Raw genomic sequence first — 21716 nt, forward strand, 5'->3', positions numbered from 1 at the left:
GAGGTCCAGGAAAAAGCCACATCCAGTGTCCATCAGAGGCGACGAGGTGGAGATAGTGGACAACTATAGGTACCTCGGTGTGTGGATGGACAGTAAACTGGACTGGTCCTGCAACACAGACCATGTATATAAGAAGGTTCAGAGTAGACTACTTTCTGAGGACGCTTTGATCATTTAACATCTGCAAGAAGCTCCTCTGCATGTTCTACCAGTCTGTGGTGGCCAGTGTCATGTTCTATGCTGTGGTGTGTTGGGGTGGAAATGTGTCCAAGAGGAGTGTCAACAGGTTGGACAGGTTGATCAGGAGGGCTGGCTCTGTGGTTGGAATGAAGCTGGACTCACTGGTGACAGTTGCTGAGAGGAGATCATTGAACAAACTACTGTCCATCATGGATGATGACAGTCATCCTTTCAGCACTGTCATCAGTGAGCAGAGAAGCAGAATGAGTGCACGAATGCTCCTACCCAAGTGCAAAACAAATAGACTCAGGGACTCATTCATCCCTCAGGCTATTAAATTGTACAATTCTGAGTTCGGGGCAGGAGTGCAGTGAGAGTATCTGGATGTTCTGTTCCATGTTAGTCTTTGTATCCTTTGTCTTTGTTGTTTTTCTTTGACCTATGTTCTTTGTCTTTGTCTTTAGACTTAGATTGTGTCATCTTGTTCTTCCTCTTTATGTTCTTCTTCTTATTTTATTTTTTATGTATTATTTTTTATTGTTTATGAAAAATTGCTGGCTATTGGTAAAAAAAAAAATTCCCGAAGGAGACCTCCTGAGGGATCAATAAAGTTTGACCTTACCTTACCTTACCTTACCTTACTTACTATTATAGAAAAGCCACTATTACTGGCGTCCGCTGGGGGGCGCTGTGGTTGCAGCAAGCGCCTGCATCCGTCGAGCAAGAACCGAGGGTGACACCGGAAGCCTTTGTTACCGAAGGTAGATCATAGTGACGCTCGCAGGTTTTAATGTTTACTTGACTTAAATAAAACGTAACACAGTCGTCAGCGTTTATTAACGTCGATGCCTCAGTGAAGACTCAAAGGGTCGATCTCCTCTGGGTGTCGATTAAAAAAAGAAAACGGAACCGAGATGAATCTGGTGAAGAACTCGAACCTGCATCTGCGGGAGGACGAGGCTCTGGTGGTGGAGAACGCCATCCGGCTGGCGATCGACTCCATCGTCAACGTGTTGTTCGGGGTCCGCGGCGGCAGGAACCGGGAGCTCCAGGTGATGGTGGCCGAGCGAGACAAGGAGATCCAGCGGCTGGAGGGGAGGCTGGGGGAGGTCGAGAAGGAGGTGCTGGTGATGCGGCGACAGGGCTGCATCTGCGGGGTGTCTGGAGCCCAGAGCGCCGGGGAGCCGCAGAGACTGAACCCGGAGTCGAACCCGACACAGCAAGAGTGTGACATGTCCATAAACTGTGAGGAAAACACCTTCTTTCGCTGTCATTATACACATTCTGATGTATCTACATTATAGATAGTTATCATGGATAGTGGAGGCAGCTGCATCTTTAATTTAGAAGGCATTGCTTTATAAATATATATTTAGTTTATTTTATTATTAAGTGGTGAGAAATTACATTTCCTCAGGGGCCACATTTTTACAGGGACTGTTGTGAGAGGCCATCAAGCAAAATAAAGGAGTGAAAAGCCTAAATAAAATGGAAAAAGTAAAATAAAAGTTAGAAACAATGTTATAAGATCAAGCTTCATCTTTTACTTCTATTTTATATACATTTTTGTTTTTTATCTGATATTATTTCATATTTATTCTTATTGTTCTATACTGTCATCATTTGAGTCGGGTTCTGCTCGAGGTTTCTGCCTTCTAAAAGGAAGTTTTTCCTTGCCATTGCTCACTGTACAGTGTTTTGTTTCTTGCTCTTTGTTGGGATCTATTTTTCCTTAATCAACTGTAGTCTTATTTCAACTGTATAGTGTCTTGAGATAACTTTGTTATGATAAGACACTTTAAATAAAATTGAAAATTGAATCACCATTAGATTTAGTAACAAGTATTTTTGCCACAATTTATTTTACTGTCCTTAGAAAATCTGAAGTTCTGTGACATACAACAAACTATTCCAATTATTTGTGTTTATATATTCAAGCACATTTGGCTCATTTCTTTATATAGCAACCTAAGCTTTGGAACGACATTCCTCTCTCTTTGCGTTTGATGGATCTACTGACTCTTTCAAGAAACATCTTAAGACGTTTTTATTTGTTCAGGCTTTTTCTTAATTTTCTGGAACTTCTGTGTTCTCAGTATTATCTTGACCTTTTAAGTATATATTTTATTGAATATTGTTTTGATTGTTTAAGCGTTTTGTGACACTGGTCTGGAAAAGCGCTATATAAATCAAAATTACTTACTTACTTACTGTACCTTTTCTTTCTCTTTACAGTCGGTGTGCTTGCCAGACCTCCATCTCATGTCTCCTCACAAAGCCAGGAGTCGGCGACGTCTTTTTCTTCCAACAGGCTGGTTCTGGACCAGTCCTGCACATCCCAGTCCTCGGAGAACCTGTGCCGACATGAGTCGAACGGCATCGAGGCCTCCTCCGAGGGCAGAGTCGTCGTCAAGGAAGAGCCGTGCGACGTTGACGCAATTTTTATCAAAATGGAAATGACTGACGAGCGACTCGTGGATCATCAGGACACGACAGGAAGTTCATATGTGGACAATGAGAACTCCTGTATGAGAAGTAATACAACCCATATATTTAAATTCATTTTTATTGTTATTTTGGTTTAAATATTCATCACTTTTTAATTCTCATTTTGTCAGTAATCCCAGAGAATCGCTGCGAAACCACTATGGTGGAGAATCCGTTTGGTGGACACGGACCGTCTGAGTCAGAACTTCTGAGGTGGGTTAACGTACAACACGCCGTTGTTGATCTTGAAGACGTGTTTACAAACCACAGATTTTACGTAGTCATTATGTTGCGGCTGCAGTGGCAGACTTGCTTGGTCTCCAGGGTTCTTTATTTTTGTAAAGCGTTTATTCTGGTTAGAAGACTTTTGTACCTGCGATGTAATACTTTTTATACTCGCTTATACATCCTGAGATTGTTTTTATGGTCATGTAAACCCCCTTAAAGCACTTGACAACTCTTCTACAAAATGAATGGATGGATGGATGGATGGATGAGTGGAACTAGATCATAAACCTAACTTTATTCACCAAGAGGACTGGTTAAGTGTCTTTATAGAAGTTCAAAATATTTGTTGATCTGAGTGATAAGCATGTGAAAAATGATTGATCGAGTACTGTCCTCTTTTTGGTTCAACCGACAGATGCTCACTATTTTAACTCAAGATTTGTTTACTCAGAAACAGGAAAAAGGGCACCCCGATGTCGGCGTTGACGGAGGAAGCGCAGCGACAGAAGCGGGCCGCCTGGAGAGAAGCTTCCCGGAGATACTACGCTCGTAAAGTGGCCCGCCAACAAGCCGCCCCCCGGCACCCCGCCGGGCCCTATCAGTATCTCGTCAACTCAGAGCAGTTCCAGACAATGACACTAGGGGAATCCAAGAGGAAGAGGATACACGAGCTGCCCCCGAACTCTCAGGAGCATCAGAGGGAGGTGTGGAGAGCAGCGTCCAGACGATATTATTCGCAGAAGCTGGCACGGCATCAGCCTGGACATCAGTTTGAAAATCTCCTGCAGAACGTTGAACCTTCGGGGGAAATGCCGGAACAGAACGGTGGAGCGTCCGGCAGCGGGGGTGGAGGAGGAGGAGGAGGAGGAGCACTGGGTGGAATAATGTGCAGCTGATTTGATTTTGAAATGTAAATATTTTTGAACAATCGCATTTAATGTTTGTTAAAGCCCAGCCGACCATGATGAAGGACTCTTTTCAGAAGGTATTGGTATTGACCGACTCATTGATTATCACTGCAATATCTTGAAGAATCTCCCACATTTCATTTTTGTGAAATGAAGTAAAATGTAATTACGCTCGTATACGATTGGATTTGATCTATTTGGTGGAAAAACTATTTTTAAAAAACATTTTCATTGTAATATGACCATGTATTCGTTGACGCAGCCATATTTTAAATGAATAAAAATGGTTGGTAAGGGTTAAGCAAAATGAAACACTCGTGAGATGTTTATTATTCTATTATATATTTTATATCTATAGTAGTGATGGACAGGATTCCTTTTTAATTATTTTATTTTTAAAAGAAAAACATGTATTTATTTTTTCAAAGTGCATTTTTCCTCAGTTTGTTGCCTTTTGAAAAAACGATTTTGTCACTACAATTGTTTTTAAGTATTCACAAGAAACAAAATATAACCATTTTCTTTTTTTGTTGTTGTAATTTCTAAGATTTTTACCTTTTGGTCATGTAAATAAAAATACAACAATCCAACTGTTTTGTTATTCACATAATACTGATCATCTCAATAATTATATGAGGGAAGAGTATATAATATACCCCTTTTAAGTCATTTTAATCGACACATTTGAATACCTTTAAGAAACATCTTAAGACGTTCCTATTTGTTCAGGCTTTTCCTTGATTTTTTGGAACCCCTCTTGTGTTCTGCATTTTCAGTGAGTCCCACAAGGAGGATATTGACAGTCTAACTACATGTGTCACAGACTACATCAACTTCTGTGTGGAGAGCATTGTACCAACCAAAACTGTACGATGCTTCTCCAACAACAAACCCTGGATTAATCCTGATATAAAGGCTCTCTTAAAGGAGAAGAGGAGAGTCTTTAGGTCAGGAAACAAAGAGGATCTGATGGCAGTCCAGAAGGAGCTGAGAAGAAAGATCAGGGAGGGAAAGGAGAGGTACAGGAGGAAGATGGAAGAGAGTCTGGCCAATAACAACACCAGAGATGTCTGGAGAGGTTTGAAATCCATATCCGGACATCAGACCAGGCTCTCTGTAGCGGCGGGGGATCAGAATTGGGCTGACAACTTAAACGGTTATTTTTCAAGGTTTGAGGTGTCAGCCCCCCCCCCGTCTTCTACACCATTCACACCTCTACACTTACCTTCTCCTCCCCCCCGAGCTTGTATTGTTTCAGCCCCACCTATAGCCTTGACATCCCACCTTATGAAGGCTCTGGAGCGGCTGGTCCTTAGTTACCTGAGTCCTCTGGTGCGCTCCTCCATGGATCCGTTGCAGTTTGCCTACCAACCTGACATCGGCGTGGAGGACGCCATCATCTTCCTTCTCCACCGAGCACTTTCTCACCTGGAGTCGCCTGGAAGCACTGTGAGGATCCTTTTCCTGGATCTAAGCAGTGCTTTCAATACCATCAGGTCGAACATCCTGAGGGACAAGCTGGAGCTGTCTGGAGCGGACACTCACCTCACGGACTGGATTGTGGACTACCTCACCAACCGTCCACAGTTCGTGAGGACCCGGGATGGTGTTTCGAAGACTGTACTGTGCAGTGTAGGGGTCCCCCAGGGAACAGTTTTGGCACCGTTCCTCTTTTCACTGTACACTGCAGACTTCCAACACCTGTCTCCCACCAGTCACCTGCAAAAGTTCTCGGACGACTCCGCCATCGTCGGCCTCATTAAGGACGGGGATGATGGGTCGTACCGGGGACTTGTCCAGGACTTTGTTGACTGGTGCCTGGAAAACCACCTCCAGATCAACTCCAACAAAACTAAAGAGTTGATTGTGGATTTCCGGCGGTGTCCCTCCATCTCCCCCTCACCACTGAACATCCAGGGACAGGACATTGAGATTGTCATGTCTTACAAGTTCCTGGGTGTTCACCTCAACAACCGCCTGGACTGGGTGGATAACACTGCTGCTCTTTATAAAAAAGGGCGGAGTAGACTCTACCTGCTCCGGAGGTTGAGGTCATTTGGTGTCCAGGGGCCACTCCTGAAGGCATTCTATGACTCAGTAGTGGCCTCTGCCATCTTCAACGGTGTGGTCTGCTGGGGGAGCAGCAGGACAGCAAAGGATAGGGCTAAACTGGACAGCCTTATTAAGAAGGCCGGTTACGTCCTAGGGCGCCCCCTGGATCCTGTGGAGGAAGTGACTGGGAGGAGGATACGGAGCAAGCTGGGCTCCATGAGGAGGAACTTGTCTCACCCTCTCCAGCACACACTGAGGGCATTGAGGAGCTCCATCAGTGATAGGATGCTCCATCCTCGGTGTGTGAGGGAGAGGTACCGCAGGTCCTTCCTCCCTGCTGCCATCAGACTCCACAATAAGAACACAGCCATAATCGTCTAACTGCACCTTTCTTGTTATTTTTGTAAATATGATTGTGTATATAATATAGTGCCGATTTATTTTCTATTCTATTTAGATTTTTTCTTCTCTTATTAATATTTTATTTCTGGGTGTTTTATTTTTCTTCTGGTATATTGCTCTTGCTGTTTGTTAAAAAGAATTTCCCCTCGTGGGACAATAAAGGGATTCTGATTCTGATTCTGATTCTGATTCTCAGTTTTATCTTGCCCTTTAAAGTATATACTTTATTGAATATTGTTTTGATTGTTTAAGCGCTTTGTGACCCTGGTCCGGAAAAGCGCTATACAAATAAAAATTACTTACTTACTTACTTACATATATATATAAACGGAACACATATTAAAGATAACTTACACAAACAATGATAATAAAACAACCATTTTAATAAAATGACTAGAAATGAATATGTATTTCACATTAGAGGGTCTTCATTTTCGCACTGCAACAGATACACATATCATTCAAAGTTTGTCCATAATACTTTATTGAAAACATTAAATATGCACATGAACTTTCCACATGGCCATTAACAGCTGGTGATGACTACAACATATTCTAAAAGTGAATGAATAGAACTCCTACTATCATTTTATGATGCAGCTTATTCAACAAGTCAAGGGTTTTCTTTTTTATTGTCGTTCAAGATTCGGATCTAATTCAATTATGAAGGGGGAAAAAAGGAGGGAGGTTTCCCCTTTAAACGAGTTGCATTATTTATAGAGGATGACGGATCCTATACGTGGGTTTCAAGAGAAGTGATTCACTCAAGAGTCATCAACCTTTTGCAACCTCAAACCGTTTGATTGACACAATGATGGAATCACATGATGCTTCAATGTAAGATAAGATAAGCTATTCCTTTAACTGCGGCCACAAACGTGAGCACATCCTGGATATCAGTGACATTTGGGCCAATTTCAATGTCTTGATCAGTTATATTCTTGCAGAAATTATCAACATTTAAGGGTTGTTTTTTTTTTTTACACTTAACCAGCGCACCTGCCTCTGGCCTTTAAGCCAAACACGACAAGGACGTTTTGCAACGGTGTTGTTGAGGGTATGTTACGCACGTCGACCACAGCAGCTGATCTTGCACAAACGCGGTCACTAGAGAATGTTCATTCTATCCACTGTAACGTGAGCGCGCCGACAGCTGCGCGCGCACACAGACAACAGGCGCGTCAGTCTTTTTTTTTTGTCACCAGAGGACCTCGTTCTCATCCTGGATTTTCACGCTTTTCTTCTGGTTTTTCTTCACTTTTTTTGATAAGTGTTGCCTGCGGAGGGATGCGGGGTTTCTAGCCGTCCTTGTGTCTCAGGTCTGAACATGCTCTCGTTATCTATCACGACCATTTGAATTTGAAAGGGGGGCCCGGGGCAGCTGAACCTTAGCATAGACCCTGGTTCCACTTAAATGGCTCCCACAACATGGTTTCTTATCATTTCTCGTTTTACAATCTATACTTTCTTTTGTATTGTTGATCGGCCAAAAATGAAGGGCTTGGTCCGGTTTTCTTTGTTTTTATGCATTATTTTGTTTTTTATTCTGACATGTTGATAGTTTACCATGGTTCATAGCAGCCATTATAATTATATTTATTTTAAAAATATCTTTATATATTTATTATTCTTTTTACTTGATCCAATACATTTTATTATAGGCTCTCGAATGGGTTTTATGTCGACACAGGGTCATTATATGTGTTGTAAGTTACACTGAAAACTATCACTAAATTGTTTTTTCGCTAAAATACTTAAAAAAGGTGATTATCCTGTTCATTAAAAATATTTATAAAATTAACTGGAATGTATAAAACCAATTGAATATTATGGAGGTAAGCTTTTTTTTTCTCTGCCGCATCTCTCTTTAAATATCTTGTTTTGACTATAAACAAAACTTTTTTTCTTAATTTACTTTTCAACCTGAATAACTGGATTTGTCCCGCTTTAGTCCATAGTGACTTCTATTTGCATTTGGATACACCTGCGCACCCATGGGATGAATTCACTTGGATCCAAGAGGTTTTCTGTTGAATTATTGGAGTGAAAAAATTATTCACACGAGTTTAAATTGGTACAGACCAGAATAAATTGAACTTTTAGACGAATATTAGACACAAATGTCTTCTTTGTAGCCGTCCATGGATGCTCCGGGGGTTGGCAGTCGCACAAAAGACAGAAAACAGCAGAGGAGTTCAGCTGCGCATTGAACTACAATTGCGTCTCAGTATGAACTGTAGGACTACTGGATGGACCAAAATAAGTATAAAATATAGGGGGTAGTTCCTCTTTGTTGTCGAACAGGGTTGAACCATTTTACATCTTCAAAATTATTTTTCTAGTCATTATTTTGTAGCAATATTATTTATAGGCAATATGTCAAATTTTGGTGTGTTTTTGGGTTATTTTAGATGTTTAAAAAATGTTTGGTATATTATAGACACCCCCACATGTTCAACATATATGGACGTGTCCTTTTTTGCAGGGATTGCTGGGAAGAAGACGGAGGTTGTCGAGCCTGTGAGTTCTGAGTGCCAGTTTGTAGGTAGACACAGTCCCTGAATGTAAGTAATCTTGTCTTCTGCCTTGTTTAAACCAACCAAGTATGATCAGAATCGTTAGTAAAGGCCGTGTACTTCACATATACGCCGAAAAATCCGAGTTTTGATTTGTATTTTGGTGATATAGATGCGTTATAGATCAGGGTGGGTCAGGGCAGATTTGAGTGAAGTACCACAGAGACGGCTAGAGGGAGCCAAAGCTCAACCTGCAGGCGTCCTCTATGGCTTTGAGTGGCCAGGAAAGGGAAATCTTTTGGACTTTTTAAAGTACTTACCGACTTGTGTAAACTCCGGAATACACTTTATAGTGTGTTTTTGTTTGGTTTATGAGGCATTGTTTGCCTGTCGAATGGGTGGGCCCTGAAACTGCTGCATTGTCTGTAAAAGAGAAAGAAAAGTATGAAAAAATCCACAATGGGGAAAATCACATTATTTAAGATAACGTTTGTAAACTTCCAATATGTCTTATGTTGAGTAGCTTAGCTCGACGGTGCTTATAGAAAAAAACATTCAAGATGGCCGCCTTGTTCCGAGGAAAAGGTGACATCAGCTTCCTGATAATACTGTGGTATTTACCTCTGTCCCCTGGTTAAGTTTTATATTTCAAATATACGTAAATCATATGTCTTTGGGTCATCAAATTTAGATCTTCGGTAATCTCAGCGAACTGATAAACATTTAGTAGAATATGTTTTAAAATGAATGGACCCTTAAAAGTTTTATACTTTAAATGAATTGTACCAAGTATACTTAAGTACAAGTATAGTAGGTAACCTAAGGTGTATTCCAGTACTAGTAGTGTATAAAAAGTACACTACTTATATACTTAAATTGAACACTTTTAGTTTAGAGAAAAACACTTTCATTTTTACTCATCTCTATACTACCAGTGTACTAGGTGTACACCCCCCAAGTCTATGGTTTAGTTTATAGAATTATACTCAAATACTTATTCTCAATACTACCACTAGGTATAATCTTCTATTACGCATTTTGGTTTATTGAAGTATACTTAAATAATCTACGGTGAACTACTTTTATAAGAATCACCACAATATTTAAAATTGCCCAAAGAAAAAAGTACTATACTTTACTTGAAGTACATTTCCTAAAGTATACTTAAATAACAACTACTTTATGGTAGAGTATTCATGTATACTACTTTAATTTTAATATAACATAAGTTTACTTATAGTACACTTGGATGTACTAAGGGGAGGCTGATTTAAGTATGTTGTAATATTAAATCGTTTTATAATATTGCTTTTTTCAAATACTAAATGTAATTTCAATTGTTACAGTTTGATGTATTTGCATGATTAACACTTTGTTATTGGTATAATATCTACAGTAAGAATCATCTTTCTCATTGTTTGTTTAACCTCCTACAAATCAAGTTATACCGAGATATTACCCAGTCAGAGTGATTCATCTTATCTAAATATATATTGAAGAAAAATACTTGCCTAATTTGTCTTCAGGGATGTGATGTCCTCTCTTGTAGGACCTGCTGTTCAGAACACAAGAACACAAATATTTAATAACTTTTTTTGACGTATCCTTTACCTTTGTGACGTCAATTACAGCGTGGACTTAATTTTATTATTTCTTTCTGAATATCAATTTAATCATCTGGTCTCCAAAGGGTTCATTTTCCTTTTTCAGTCCACAGTGGTGGTGCTGAAATGTGATGTGACTGAACCATGCATGTTGCTGCTCCCTCTGGTGGAGTGGGATTCAAAAAAAACAACCAGACAAGCCTTGTGTATTCTGTAGCCAGTGAAGGCAACACGACGACTTGTGCATCACGAACACCACAATCGACCTTCAGGCGGCTTCACTCCTGACCTTAAAACCCAAACTGTAGTCGGTGTTACATAATAAACAAGTCGGTGGATTTCAGTTTTGTTTTCTCTCAACACTGCGGCAGAGAGCCCCGCCCCCTTTAGTGCTGAGGACCTATCAGCTCGGCCTATAGGAACACACTGAGCGAGGCCTGGTGCTGAACGACTCCTGCTTCAGCTGTTAACTCTTTCAGTACCGAAGCCATCATGACTCATGATTCTCACAGTGGTCATCGGTTTAACAAGCAGGTTTTCGAGGGACCGCAATAATAGAGTAGTAAGAAAATATCGCCTATATATTATTTTATGATACTGTATCGATATTTAACAACAGTGTATCGATTATTGTAAATGGGTTTTTTCAAATAATATTTTATTTTTTATCATAGTTCTATTATGATGTTTAAGTGAATGTGTGTGTCATTTTGTTTTTCCTTTTTTCATTTATAATGCAAATTCACGTCCTATGCGACAGTGACTGAGGACGAGAGGATACAGTCGACTCCAGCTGCTTTTAAAGCTGATGTTTGAACATATTTTGGTTTCAAAACCAATTAAAGCAGTTGCGACTTCGTCAAGAGTCATGTGGTCTGTAAATTCTGCAACACCAGAGTCAAGTATTCGTACAATACTACAAATATATCCTTGTTACTACAATATCGCTATATATCTCATTGTTGCGCCTGTATTGTGATACTTGCTAATACACACTCCTAGTTAATAAAAAAATTTAAGTATTTTAAATTTTCCTCATGTTTCCTCCTCAGAATCCTCACAATGATGATGATGGACGAAGAAGAAATCCTGGAGGACCGGGCTAAGCTGAAGCAGAACGTGATCAAAGTTCTTCAGTGCGTGTCCACCATCTCCTCAGCGGCAGCCGTGGTGAACCCCATCTTCGGCGTGGCCGGCTCCCTGATCCGCGTGGTGCTGCACCACATCGACGACGAGGACATCCGCACGCTCAAGCGGGAGTTCGGCTCGGTCAAGCGGTCGCTGGATCAGCTGTCCCTGCAGAATCGCATGACGCTGGTCCAGATCGAGAAGGAGACCGTGGACGGTCAGTACGCTCAGGTGGAGATGAACCTGAAGCACCAATTCGCCAGGTTTATGGATATGGTGGACGCGAGGCCAGAGCACCGCGAGCGTAAAAAGGAGGACTACGAGGAGAGCTACGCCAATGACTTGGGCGACCAGAACCTGCACACGCTCTACGACGGCGTGGTGGGGAAGCCCAAGCTCTTCAGCAAGCCCATCCTAGAGGTCTACCTGAAGCACTCGCAGGGGGATCGACGCACCATGGAACGTCTCTGCACGGGCCTCACCTACTTGTTCTGCATCGGCCTCATCGCACTCATGGGCTATGCTGCCGTCATTGGCGACGACGAGGAGGGTCTGGGTGAGGAGTGGACCGAGAAGATGGAGCATGTGCAGGAGAAGATGCAGGAGGCTCTTCGCAGGTGCAAGTGAAGAAGCACGGATGGTTAAGACATGTAATTCATTCACTTGAGATAACGAAGAGAACTTGAATGAGACTCATCAGATTTAATTACACCCACAAGGGAGTAAGTGGTATAAAATTAACGAATAAATGATCCCCATTTTTTTAATTAATGAAACTATTCATTCTCATTTATAAGCAGTTTGACCTCAATCACACTTAGAAGTTTTTCTTTTTGGTTCTCAAGTGAATGAGTTACATTTTACGTCCAGAAAAGTTTGTTTTATGTCACTCCAGGACTTGCATGTCCGCATTCCGGTTGTATTTCTTATCTCTTGCTTTCTACAAACTATGAGGATTATGTGCAATGACATGTTTCAATCACAGCGAATCATTGGGAAAATCTCTTCTTCAAGTCTACAAATGTATTCCTATCAAGCACCTTTAAAAGACCATACAGAAGATTGATGCATATTAAATATTATGTTTGAGTCAAATGTTTAAACACTAAGCGTCAACAAGCTGCTCCTTTACTCACAACACTATTCATGTAGATGTCATTATGTAGAGTACAGCTTTCGTTCTTTTTTAAAACCTTAAATATCTATACCAAACCAAACAAAGACTTCAAGTGCCACTGTCGCGTTGATTCATATCTTAAATCACTATTTGGAATTACACTTTTCTTCACTGCCTTATCTATGACATTTAAATATTTTGTTCGAGAAAATATCACTGGGTTTGTTTTCCGTATACACAAATTGTTTTTTCTACAGAAAAGCCGCTTATCTGACCAACAGTGCCTGAACGCACCATTATTTTTGTATCTTCGTTACTATTATTTTGTATGTGCAAGGCATTTTTGATGATACATCAGTCACTATTTAACCTTGGGGTTGTGAAGTTTGTATTGTTTTTTTTTTTGTGCTGTTTAGAAGTGTCAGTGGTATAATGTATTATGCAAGTCTGTAACAAGGATTCATTATATCGATCACAGACAGGCTTTCTGCTGTTAACGCAAGACATTATACGACTTGGATGCTGTTTAAGATCATAATAACCATCAAATAAACATAAGCAGCTGAGCTGGAGAAGACAGTTTCTCATATGTGAATATGTTTTTCTTTTGTAATGATTTATGGTGTCTGTTATATCTGTATATCGGCTTTAAATAAATGTGAGTAAAATACCTGCAATTCCTCCTCATTCTCTCTTAAATTTTACTTGACAATATCTAGCAATTTATTATTTTATTTAAGTACAAAACTTTAGAACTTAGAAATGTGTACGATATTCGTACGCAATGTCGCCATCTACTGGCCTTAATGTTTTTGACTAATTTATTTAAAAAAAATAAACCTTGTTTTGTTTTATGTCTGGTTATCCAATGACAAAGATGAATAAGTTGAACTTTATTTTGTTAAAACTGCGTTTATTAGTTATTTATTTTTAGTTAAATGTAGTCATTTAGATGCACTGGAAGTGCAGACTGGGTAAAATATACAAAAAATGTAGATCATATGTTTACATTCAAGGAAGTAGTTCGTCACTATGTTGCGATTTATATTCATTGATTTTAAATAAATAATAAAGCAGCGTTTGGATAGCGGAAGTGACGCAACACACACGGAAGTTTTATTTCGGTTGACTTGGAAAATATTGAATAAACAACGTTATTTACTGCAATTTGTCATTGTTATTATTTTTCAAACACCCCATTAGACGTGGCGTAAATAAAATATTAGATTTCTGCGGGTTGGACGCGGGTTTGATAAAATAAATGCAGATGCAGTACACTCGTATAAACACACGAGGGCGTAATTGGTGCGCTCCGCGTATGACACCTGTTCTATCTAAAGGGTCCAGTGGACTGAAGCGTCACGACCTGGATATGTCTGATCCAAATCTCTCTAGAGAACTGTCAGAGAGTCACACAAACAATTAAACAACATCAAAGAAGGCGAAATCACCGCAAGCGAACAAAACTGGGCATCGAACCGAGGTTCATTATAGTTGCGGTATGTCTCTCATTCATCACTTTCCAGATGAACAGGTTCTTCCCTCAATACCGGGTTTGGGTCTGGAATATCTGCAGTCTTTCGTAGATGCAAAGATAAACGAGACCAAGAGATTTAGGCAACCTACCTGTCCGCCTTTTTTTCTGTGGTCCTCTTATCGATGGCGTCATCTTACGTTGATGCATAGAAAGAACAAAACAAGAAAGACAAGAAATCAAGTAATTCGCTTTACATACAAGATGTACACGTTTTTTATAAGTTTTATTTTTTTTTTGCGCGCGCGCACTGGGCGCGTCCTGTGCGCACACGTCGACATCATGTGAATCTCCAATTGATTCTCACTCCTCAGTCTTCACGCTGAATATAAATCACTGTTCTGCCATTTGTTCCATTTGAAAAGGAATGTCAGCGCATTTCTGCATGTGACAGGCAAAGATGACGCCCGGAGATATTAATACTCAAAATGGTTTCTGCCGGATGACGAATTAATCTTAAAATAAATAAAAAAAATACACATGAACATTACACCAAAGAAAAAAAGGTTTGGTTGTGGTTTAAGACGAGTTTTAGCAATAGAAAAATCGAGGAGCATGATTAAACAATGTATTTATTTACTTTTGTCCACTCAATGACTGAAAGAAATGTCTCACATCTGAGACAAACGGAGAGAATGTTCCTTAGAAATGAACGTGTAATCGTTTAATACAAGATGAATCCTATTTTGAATCGTCTTACCTTCAGTTTAAAGAAAGGATGGGCAGAATAGGTTCCTTTAAAAATAAATAAAAGCTCATAATTTTTGCGCCAGATGTCCCAGAACGAATGGATGATATCGTTAGATCCATTTTAAAGCTCTTAATGTGTCTGTATTTGCGGAGGAAAACGTCGACTGGAGCTCCTTCATGACAAATGAAAGGAAACAGACCAGATATGTCACCTCTCTCTATGTATCCCTCCCTCCCTTTCTCGCTCTGTCTCTCCTTCCTTTGCAGATGTTCTTTGCGCATCTCTCAATCCTACACGTCTGACTTCTCCAGGTAAGAACAAACAAACAAAAAAAAACTAGTTTCATGACTGGAATGTTGTCCTGGTCTTGCTTCAGAAGAAATGTTGTTAGGTGTGTCAGGAGGTCTGTGCGTAAAAAAGGGTGAGATGTGGCGCATTTCATGGCTGTGACGCAGAATTTGCCTTCTTCTTTTAAAAAAAAATACGTTTCATTTAGTCGACGTTTAATATTACACAAAAAATAACACCGTGTCTTTCATCCTCAGAGATGAATTGATCTCACAAACACACCCTCACAAGGACATGTTCTTATCTGAGCATCTTCGTCCCCCATTTTGATATGACCTCACTTCATCCTTCAGGGCGACTGTTTTTGTCTGTGCTTGAGCTAAACCGATTAGGTTGAGTTCTATTTTTACTGCACTTTGTTGTCAAATATTGTTAATGTGAATATTGGTATATCTCCGTGATTTAAACGATCATATTTGCACTGCTGAACCAATTATCATCTTGAAATGATTTCCAACTACCTTTGCGGGTGAAAAATTAAAATCTTATTTTTATTTAATTCAGTTTTATTGGCTTTATGTTACACATAATATTGGTCATTTTTCTTCAGTTTAAGACTATAGTCTTGTTTATCTTTGGCGATGTTATGTTAAACCCATTCCCTCCTAAGGAGTATTGTCAAAAAAATACACTACATAAACAAAGAGGTGCTTGCACTGTAAGAATTAAAAAGAAAATAAATCACAATATAGAATATAAGTCTCTTATTCAGGCCTTTTTTTAACAACCTTGTTAAACGTCCTGGTTTTACCGATACTATCAAAAGCACTGACACAAGGCATACCCCCGAAAACGGTCTAATTTCACATATATTCGGTTTTAAAATTGTGGCGAATACCACTTGCTCTGAGTTTTTATGCAAAAGCTATATCCGCACTAAACACTGCAGATATTCTTTACTTATAACGTCCAACACTATGTACTCTTAAGGCTCTTTTTGTATATTAAATATTAGTGTGTACTTCCCTAAGGGTCTGTGTTTGAAATATGTGCAGCTATTGTTCATGTTTTATCTCCTCAAAACGCCAGTACTGTATATTTTGTATGTATTTTTAAAGGTCTTATACTTAAAATGTTATATTTAATGCTTGAGGGATTGTACTGTTAATTTTGTGTTACTGGTCCAATGACAATACAAAAAGTTGAAACCTGAAATAACCTGAAATCAATTTCAAATGACCTATGAAGATGATCAAATAAGTAAATTTAATAATAGAGGTGAATAGATTGAAGTTTTATTTTATTTTATTTTAAGAAGCAGGAGCGGCAGTGGTTAGAAAAGTGCACAGTTGCTCCTCCCATGATGCAACACTAATAGCCTCAGGGACTCATTATATCCTCGTGCTATTAGACATAATTCTGAATTTGAGGGCAGGAGTGGATTGAAAGTATGATGTTATTCTATTCTAAGGTAATCTTTGTATCCTTTTCTTTGTGTTGTTTCCTGTGATCTATGTTCTTATTTTGATCTATGTTCTTATACTTGCACTTTGTCATGCCTTGCACCTTGTTCTTTTGTTTAAAAAAATTTAGGTTAGGTAAGGTATAACTTTACTGTGAACTGGAAACCCAGTTTCCCAAAGGAGATCTCCAGAGGAATTAATAAAGTCAATGTATCTATCTAGAAAAGGTTATATCAATTGCTTCTAGGTAGGTAAGTAGGTCGGTAGAACTTTATTGATCCCTCAGGAGGTCTCCTTCGGGAAATTGTTTTTTTCCAAACTAAATTCAAATTTAAATTGGTTCTAAAAATGGATCTCCAGAACACCACCAAAAATCAATCATCTGTTTCCTGTCTCATTATCAAAATTTGAGGATACCAAATGTATATACGACTTTAAGTTATTTCTCTAACAGACGGACACCGGACAATTGCAACATACTTTGAGGAGATAACCAGCATGTTAACATATTTCTACGTTGCTACAAAGAAGTGAAACTACTCTGTTATCTCTATAGATACCCAGCTCTTCTTTTGTCATTTACTATCGGGATTCATGTAAAAAAAAATCTTCGTTTACCAATTTTGTCAAGCAGGTTATGGTGTATTTAAGTATTTAAGTTCTTCTCCTGACGTCATACTTTGGGTCTCACCATGTCTCAAAGGATGAGCTCCCTTGAAAAGATTGTGGCAGAGAAGAAGGAGGCCATCGAATCTGCGATGGAAATGTTCGAGAGGGGCGCCGAGGTGCTGGCCAGCGTCGTGGGGGAGTTCTTTCCCATCTGCGAGGCTGCTTCCCCACTTCTCCGTCTGGCCTTGGACAATGTCCAGAGCAAAGAGATCCTCTACATCAAAGAGCAGTTCCTGACGGTGCGGGACAAACTGGACGTCCTCTCCAGTCAGCTGGAGGACATCAACTGCGAGATCAAGAAAGGCAAACTGGATTCCACTTACTTTCTGGCCGAGGAGAATATTAGAAATCTATTCAGGAAGTACATGGACATTATTGAGGCGAAACAGCAGTTCCGGGAGGTGAAGACTCGTGTTTTTCGGGAGCATTTCGTCAATACAGGTGGAGAGAAGAACCTGTGTGTGCTCTACGACGCTGTGATGGGGAACGACTGCTTCGGTGCGCCACTGTTGGAATTGGTGGAAAGGTAACTCTTTACATTCTCTAAATAGACTCAATGAAATGATCGAGGACTGGGTGCGAGACTGCCGGCTTACAGTCTGAGCGACCTCGATAGGTTTCTTAGAACGCACCCTCCACTACGGACCACCACTTCGATTCAGACTCTTTAAACCATGAATGTGTCTTGGAATGGTCCACTTGAATATCAAGAGGTTTACATCTTAGCTCAGCTCTTTCAGACTAATGTAGGGTGGGACAAAACCCCCAGGGACCGGTTTGGCTAAACATGACAATAGGACTGACCCTGAACCTGTTTCAGATCCACCCAGAAGTTCTACATGGAATGGTTTCTCAGGAACAACAGTGAGATCTTTTCATAACAGCGGACATTGTTCAAAACAAGAGCAAACACAAAGTCCTTATGATCACAGATACATACCAGACCAGGTTCTGGACATGCAACTAATCTATAATAAATCTATGTATGCCTTGTAACTGAAACTGATCGACACTACAGGGTCAACCGATACACTGGAGCTAGGGGTGTAAAAACATATCGATACACCTTTACAACGCAATGTTTTGTATCCACGATACCGTATCGATATTAAACTTAACTTAAATATTGATGTCATAGTTCTCTCATGGTTTATACATCAATCAAGTGTTTATAGAATAAAAACATTAACAATTAACATGCATATATTCACAGAGTTAGTTAATATTTGTGTTGCAATTAAACTTCTTGCCACTAGTGGCAGCAGTCAATACCTCCCCTGAAGCTTAAAGTGTAATAATGTCTTTACATTTTGCAACACAAGAGTCAATTAATCGGGTAATACTACAAATATAGTATCACAATATATCGGATGGTATCATTGCCTCTGTATCATTACAAGTATCGAATCTCTGCCCCTCAATGAAAGGCAACAAAGCGATAAAAAGCAGCATGTAAAGTAGTACATTTAAATGAGTTAGTTTCTCCAGAAATTCACGTCAAGCTGAGAATTAAGATATTTCTGCAAGTCTTGACTATCCAGCTAGCAAGATGCAACCAAAGTCTTCTCCTAGACTGTGTCCCAAATTGCGCATATCTGCACTTAATATTTTGAGTGAGCAAGTGTCCCAATGAGTGACGCATCTTCGTAGCAGATACCGGCGTAAATGTCTCTAGAAAACTCTAATTTTACCTCAAAACAACACAATGAAACACATCTTAATAACTTGTTTCGATTGGCGATAAGCGCTGTCAAGTGTCGACGATAAGGTCGGCAATCAGCGTTAAAATTAGTAGAAGAAGAAGCTGTCGAGTCATTTTCGGGTAAGTGTGTGGCAGCAGTGTTTGATTTGAGACAGTACCAAAGAAAGAGTACCGAGAAAAAATTTCTCATCTGTTCTACAGGTATGTGGCCGGAAGCCGTCGCCGCCTGGAAGACTTTTGCGTCCGTATGAAGGAACTCTTCTGTTTGGGTCTGATCGCACTGCTCGGCTACTATGCTCTGAATAACCGCCTGGATGAGGAGGAGGACAAGATCAAGGAGTGGAGCGCCAAGATCGAGGAAGTGGAAACCAGGATGAAGTCCACCATCGAGTCATGCGTCGCCGCCTTCCCAGATCAAGCCAAAATCGACAGTCAGCTGCTCATCAAGGGGAAAGAGGAGGAGAGCCTGGAAGAGGTGACCAAGAAACTCCTGGAGTTCTTGGTGAAGAAGTACGACTGGGTCAGCTGGTCGGTGAGGCTCATCAACCACTCGGGGAGCACCTACAGGAACTGGAGGGCAGGCGAACACTTCCACCACATGGCCGGTCAGAACTGGTTCGAGATTCTGCAGGTGAGCGACATCAACCTGGTGGTGTCGTACAGCACGAACCCACAACCGGTGCCGCGAGACTTCATCCAGCAGGTGATGGAGGGGAACAAGGGAAAGGCTCCCGCCGTGGTGGAGGTGCTGGAGAAGCAGTTGTGTGGGTTCGTGGTCCACGCCGTCAGTCGCCACAAAAAATCGGCGGCCGAGTGGAGCTTTCCGGAAGAATGCCACTACTGGGAGAGACACAAGAACGTGACGGTGTGTGTGCACTCAGAGTAGAACTGGAGAGGTTTATGCAGTATTTACTAGAAACATCTGTGTATCTAACACCACTCTGCCTTTTAAAGTCTTTCAACTGGCTTTCACCTCGATCAGGTTTGCCCATTTTTCCGTGTCACCCACCAAAAGCTTCATCCAGATCCAGAGTCCAGAATAAGCTTTCTTCAGTATTGTAGCCTACAGATATCTAATCTAAAAACCTTTGGAGGTGATTTTTATGTTATACCCAAATGAAAAAAAAAGTGAAAATTGGCTTTATAAACAAAAGTTTTCCGGTAGCAAATTGGATAAAATAAAAATAATGAGATTGATATATTTAGTGATATTATAAATCCTATCTAAAAGTGGGTTTTTAAACCATGAATACATGAAAAGTCACATTTCATTTTAATGAGGAATTACATTAATACTAATTATATTATTATATACTATTGTATTAAATATAAACAACATATGATATTTAACATATTGACTAAACTGCTCTCTGTGCTCTGCTGGACTAAACTTAATTATTGTGACGTCAACATACATACATTGGCACCTTTTGCTTCTGTCTTAAGACTATTTTTAAATGATTCAATATCAAGTTAATAGCTAGAGTAGCGGCTTCCTGCCTCCATGTCAGGATGCGATCTACTTAACGGTCTCTGCAGTGGTGAGAGAAGAGCGAGTGCTTTTACCTCGGCTTCGTGCTGTAATATTCTGCTCTCCCAGGAGAAATCGTTTTTCACCTACGGCTTTAAAGAGCTGTCTTTGCTGAGGCTGCATCTTCCTTCTGCTGCCATTTTGTCTCTGCTGGCCTACATAGCTGTGACAGGGGAGCAGAGGTGACTCCTTCAGCTGTGGAAACATGAAGCTGTTGTGAGTCTCGAGACGTGACCAACCAGTGTTGTGCCTCGAAATGTGCAATTACACACTAAATATAAATGAATATTTTCACTCCCCCTACCTCAACTTCTATGTGTTAAAGCCATGGACAAACAAAAGTGTGTGTGCAATTCAATGGATGTGTATGAATAATTATGTACAAATAAACTTGCCTGCCATCTTCAGCTTTGACTCCTTCACCTTTTTCATAGAAGTGAGCCAACAACCTATTGCAATACAAGTAAGTAAGTAAGTAAGTAATATTTATTTATATAGCGCTTTTCGAGGACATGCATATAATTACTATTATAGGTATAGTACTATTAACTAGCATTCCACTATAGCATGCTTTTTACTTGCTTCCATATCAATTGCTAGCACTGCTACCATTGCAGCTACTCCTAGCATTACAAGAATAGCATGCTAGTTTACTTGTCTTTACATAAACTGTTAGTACTGCTACCGATGCCAATGCGTCAATTGCACCTACTGCTAGCATTACAACTATAGTATGCTTTTTACTTGCTTCCATATAAACTGCTAGCACTGCTACCATTACAGCTACTGCTAGAATTACAAGAATAGAATGCAAGTTTACTTACTTCCATATAAACTGCTAGCACTGTTACCAATGCTAAAGCTTCTATTACAGCTACTGCTAGCATTACAAGAATAGAATGCAAGTTTACTTATTTCAATATAAACTGCTAGCACTGCTACCATAACAGCTACTGCTAGAATTATAAGAATAGCATGCTAGTTTACTTACTTCCATATAAACTGCTAGAACTGCTATAAATGCTAATGCTATTATTACAGCTACTGCTAGCATTACAAGTGTAGCGTGCTACTTTACTTGGTTTTATATCAACTGCTAGCTCTGCTACCAATGCTAGCGCTTCAATTGCAGCTACTGCTAGCATTACAACTATAGAATGCTTTTTTACTTGCTTTCATATAAACTGCTCGTACTGCTACCAATACAGCTACAGCT

General features: G+C 40.0%; 3 protein-coding genes and 1 long non-coding RNA gene across 4 annotated transcripts; 3 read left to right on the forward strand and 1 right to left on the reverse strand.

Annotated features, from left to right (window-relative positions):
- The first annotated feature begins 933 nt into the window (after positions 1-933).
- On the forward strand, positions 934-4304 carry LOC148062456 (uncharacterized). Its single transcript, XM_087812844.1, has 4 exons — positions 934-1425; positions 2416-2715; positions 2799-2880; positions 3347-4304. Exons 1-4 carry the CDS (start codon positions 1095-1097, stop codon positions 3789-3791), a joined length of 1158 nt encoding a protein of 385 aa, XP_087668970.1. The 5' UTR covers positions 934-1094; the 3' UTR covers positions 3792-4304.
- A 4451-nt stretch (positions 4305-8755) lies between these two features.
- Positions 8756-15439, reverse strand: LOC148062457 (uncharacterized). The gene is made up of 4 exons (XR_015713616.1): positions 14857-15439; positions 14249-14291; positions 10285-10328; positions 8756-9196 (listed from the first exon to the last, which is right to left on the reverse strand). It is a non-coding gene; the product is annotated as an uncharacterized LOC148062457 (long non-coding RNA).
- On the forward strand, positions 8762-13294 carry rpz (rapunzel). The gene is made up of 2 exons (XM_087812519.1): positions 8762-8821; positions 11430-13294. Exon 2 carries the CDS (start codon positions 11440-11442, stop codon positions 12130-12132), a length of 693 nt encoding a protein of 230 aa, XP_087668645.1. The 5' UTR covers positions 8762-8821; positions 11430-11439; the 3' UTR covers positions 12133-13294.
- Positions 15144-20880, forward strand: rpz6 (rapunzel 6). The gene is made up of 3 exons (XM_087812517.1): positions 15144-15158; positions 17302-17793; positions 19171-20880. Exons 2-3 carry the CDS (start codon positions 17303-17305, stop codon positions 19853-19855), a joined length of 1176 nt encoding a protein of 391 aa, XP_087668643.1. The 5' UTR covers positions 15144-15158; position 17302; the 3' UTR covers positions 19856-20880.
- Positions 20881-21716: the final 836 nt, after the last annotated feature.

This window comes from Callionymus lyra, chromosome 17 (assembly GCF_982586985.1).
Source record: "Callionymus lyra chromosome 17, fCalLyr1.hap1.1, whole genome shotgun sequence".
NCBI classification, from domain to species: Eukaryota; Metazoa; Chordata; class Actinopteri; order Syngnathiformes; family Callionymidae; genus Callionymus; species Callionymus lyra.

Excerpts from the sequence above, each read along its gene's own strand:
- LOC148062456 (XM_087812844.1), top strand. The coding sequence starts at position 1,095 with ATGAATCTGGTGAAGAACTCGAACCTGCATCTGCGGGAGGACGAGGCT. Across the intron at positions 1,426-2,415 it reads GTGTGACATGTCCATAAACT|TCGGTGTGCTTGCCAGACCT; the intron begins GTGAGGAAAACA and ends TTCTCTTTACAG. Across the intron at positions 2,881-3,346 it reads TCTGAGTCAGAACTTCTGAG|AAACAGGAAAAAGGGCACCC; the intron begins GTGGGTTAACGT and ends TTGTTTACTCAG.
- rpz6 (XM_087812517.1), top strand. The coding sequence starts at position 17,303 with ATGAGCTCCCTTGAAAAGATTGTGGCAGAGAAGAAGGAGGCCATCGAA. Across the intron at positions 17,794-19,170 it reads CTGTTGGAATTGGTGGAAAG|GTATGTGGCCGGAAGCCGTC; the intron begins GTAACTCTTTAC and ends TCTGTTCTACAG.
- rpz (XM_087812519.1), top strand. The coding sequence starts at position 11,440 with ATGATGATGATGGACGAAGAAGAAATCCTGGAGGACCGGGCTAAGCTG.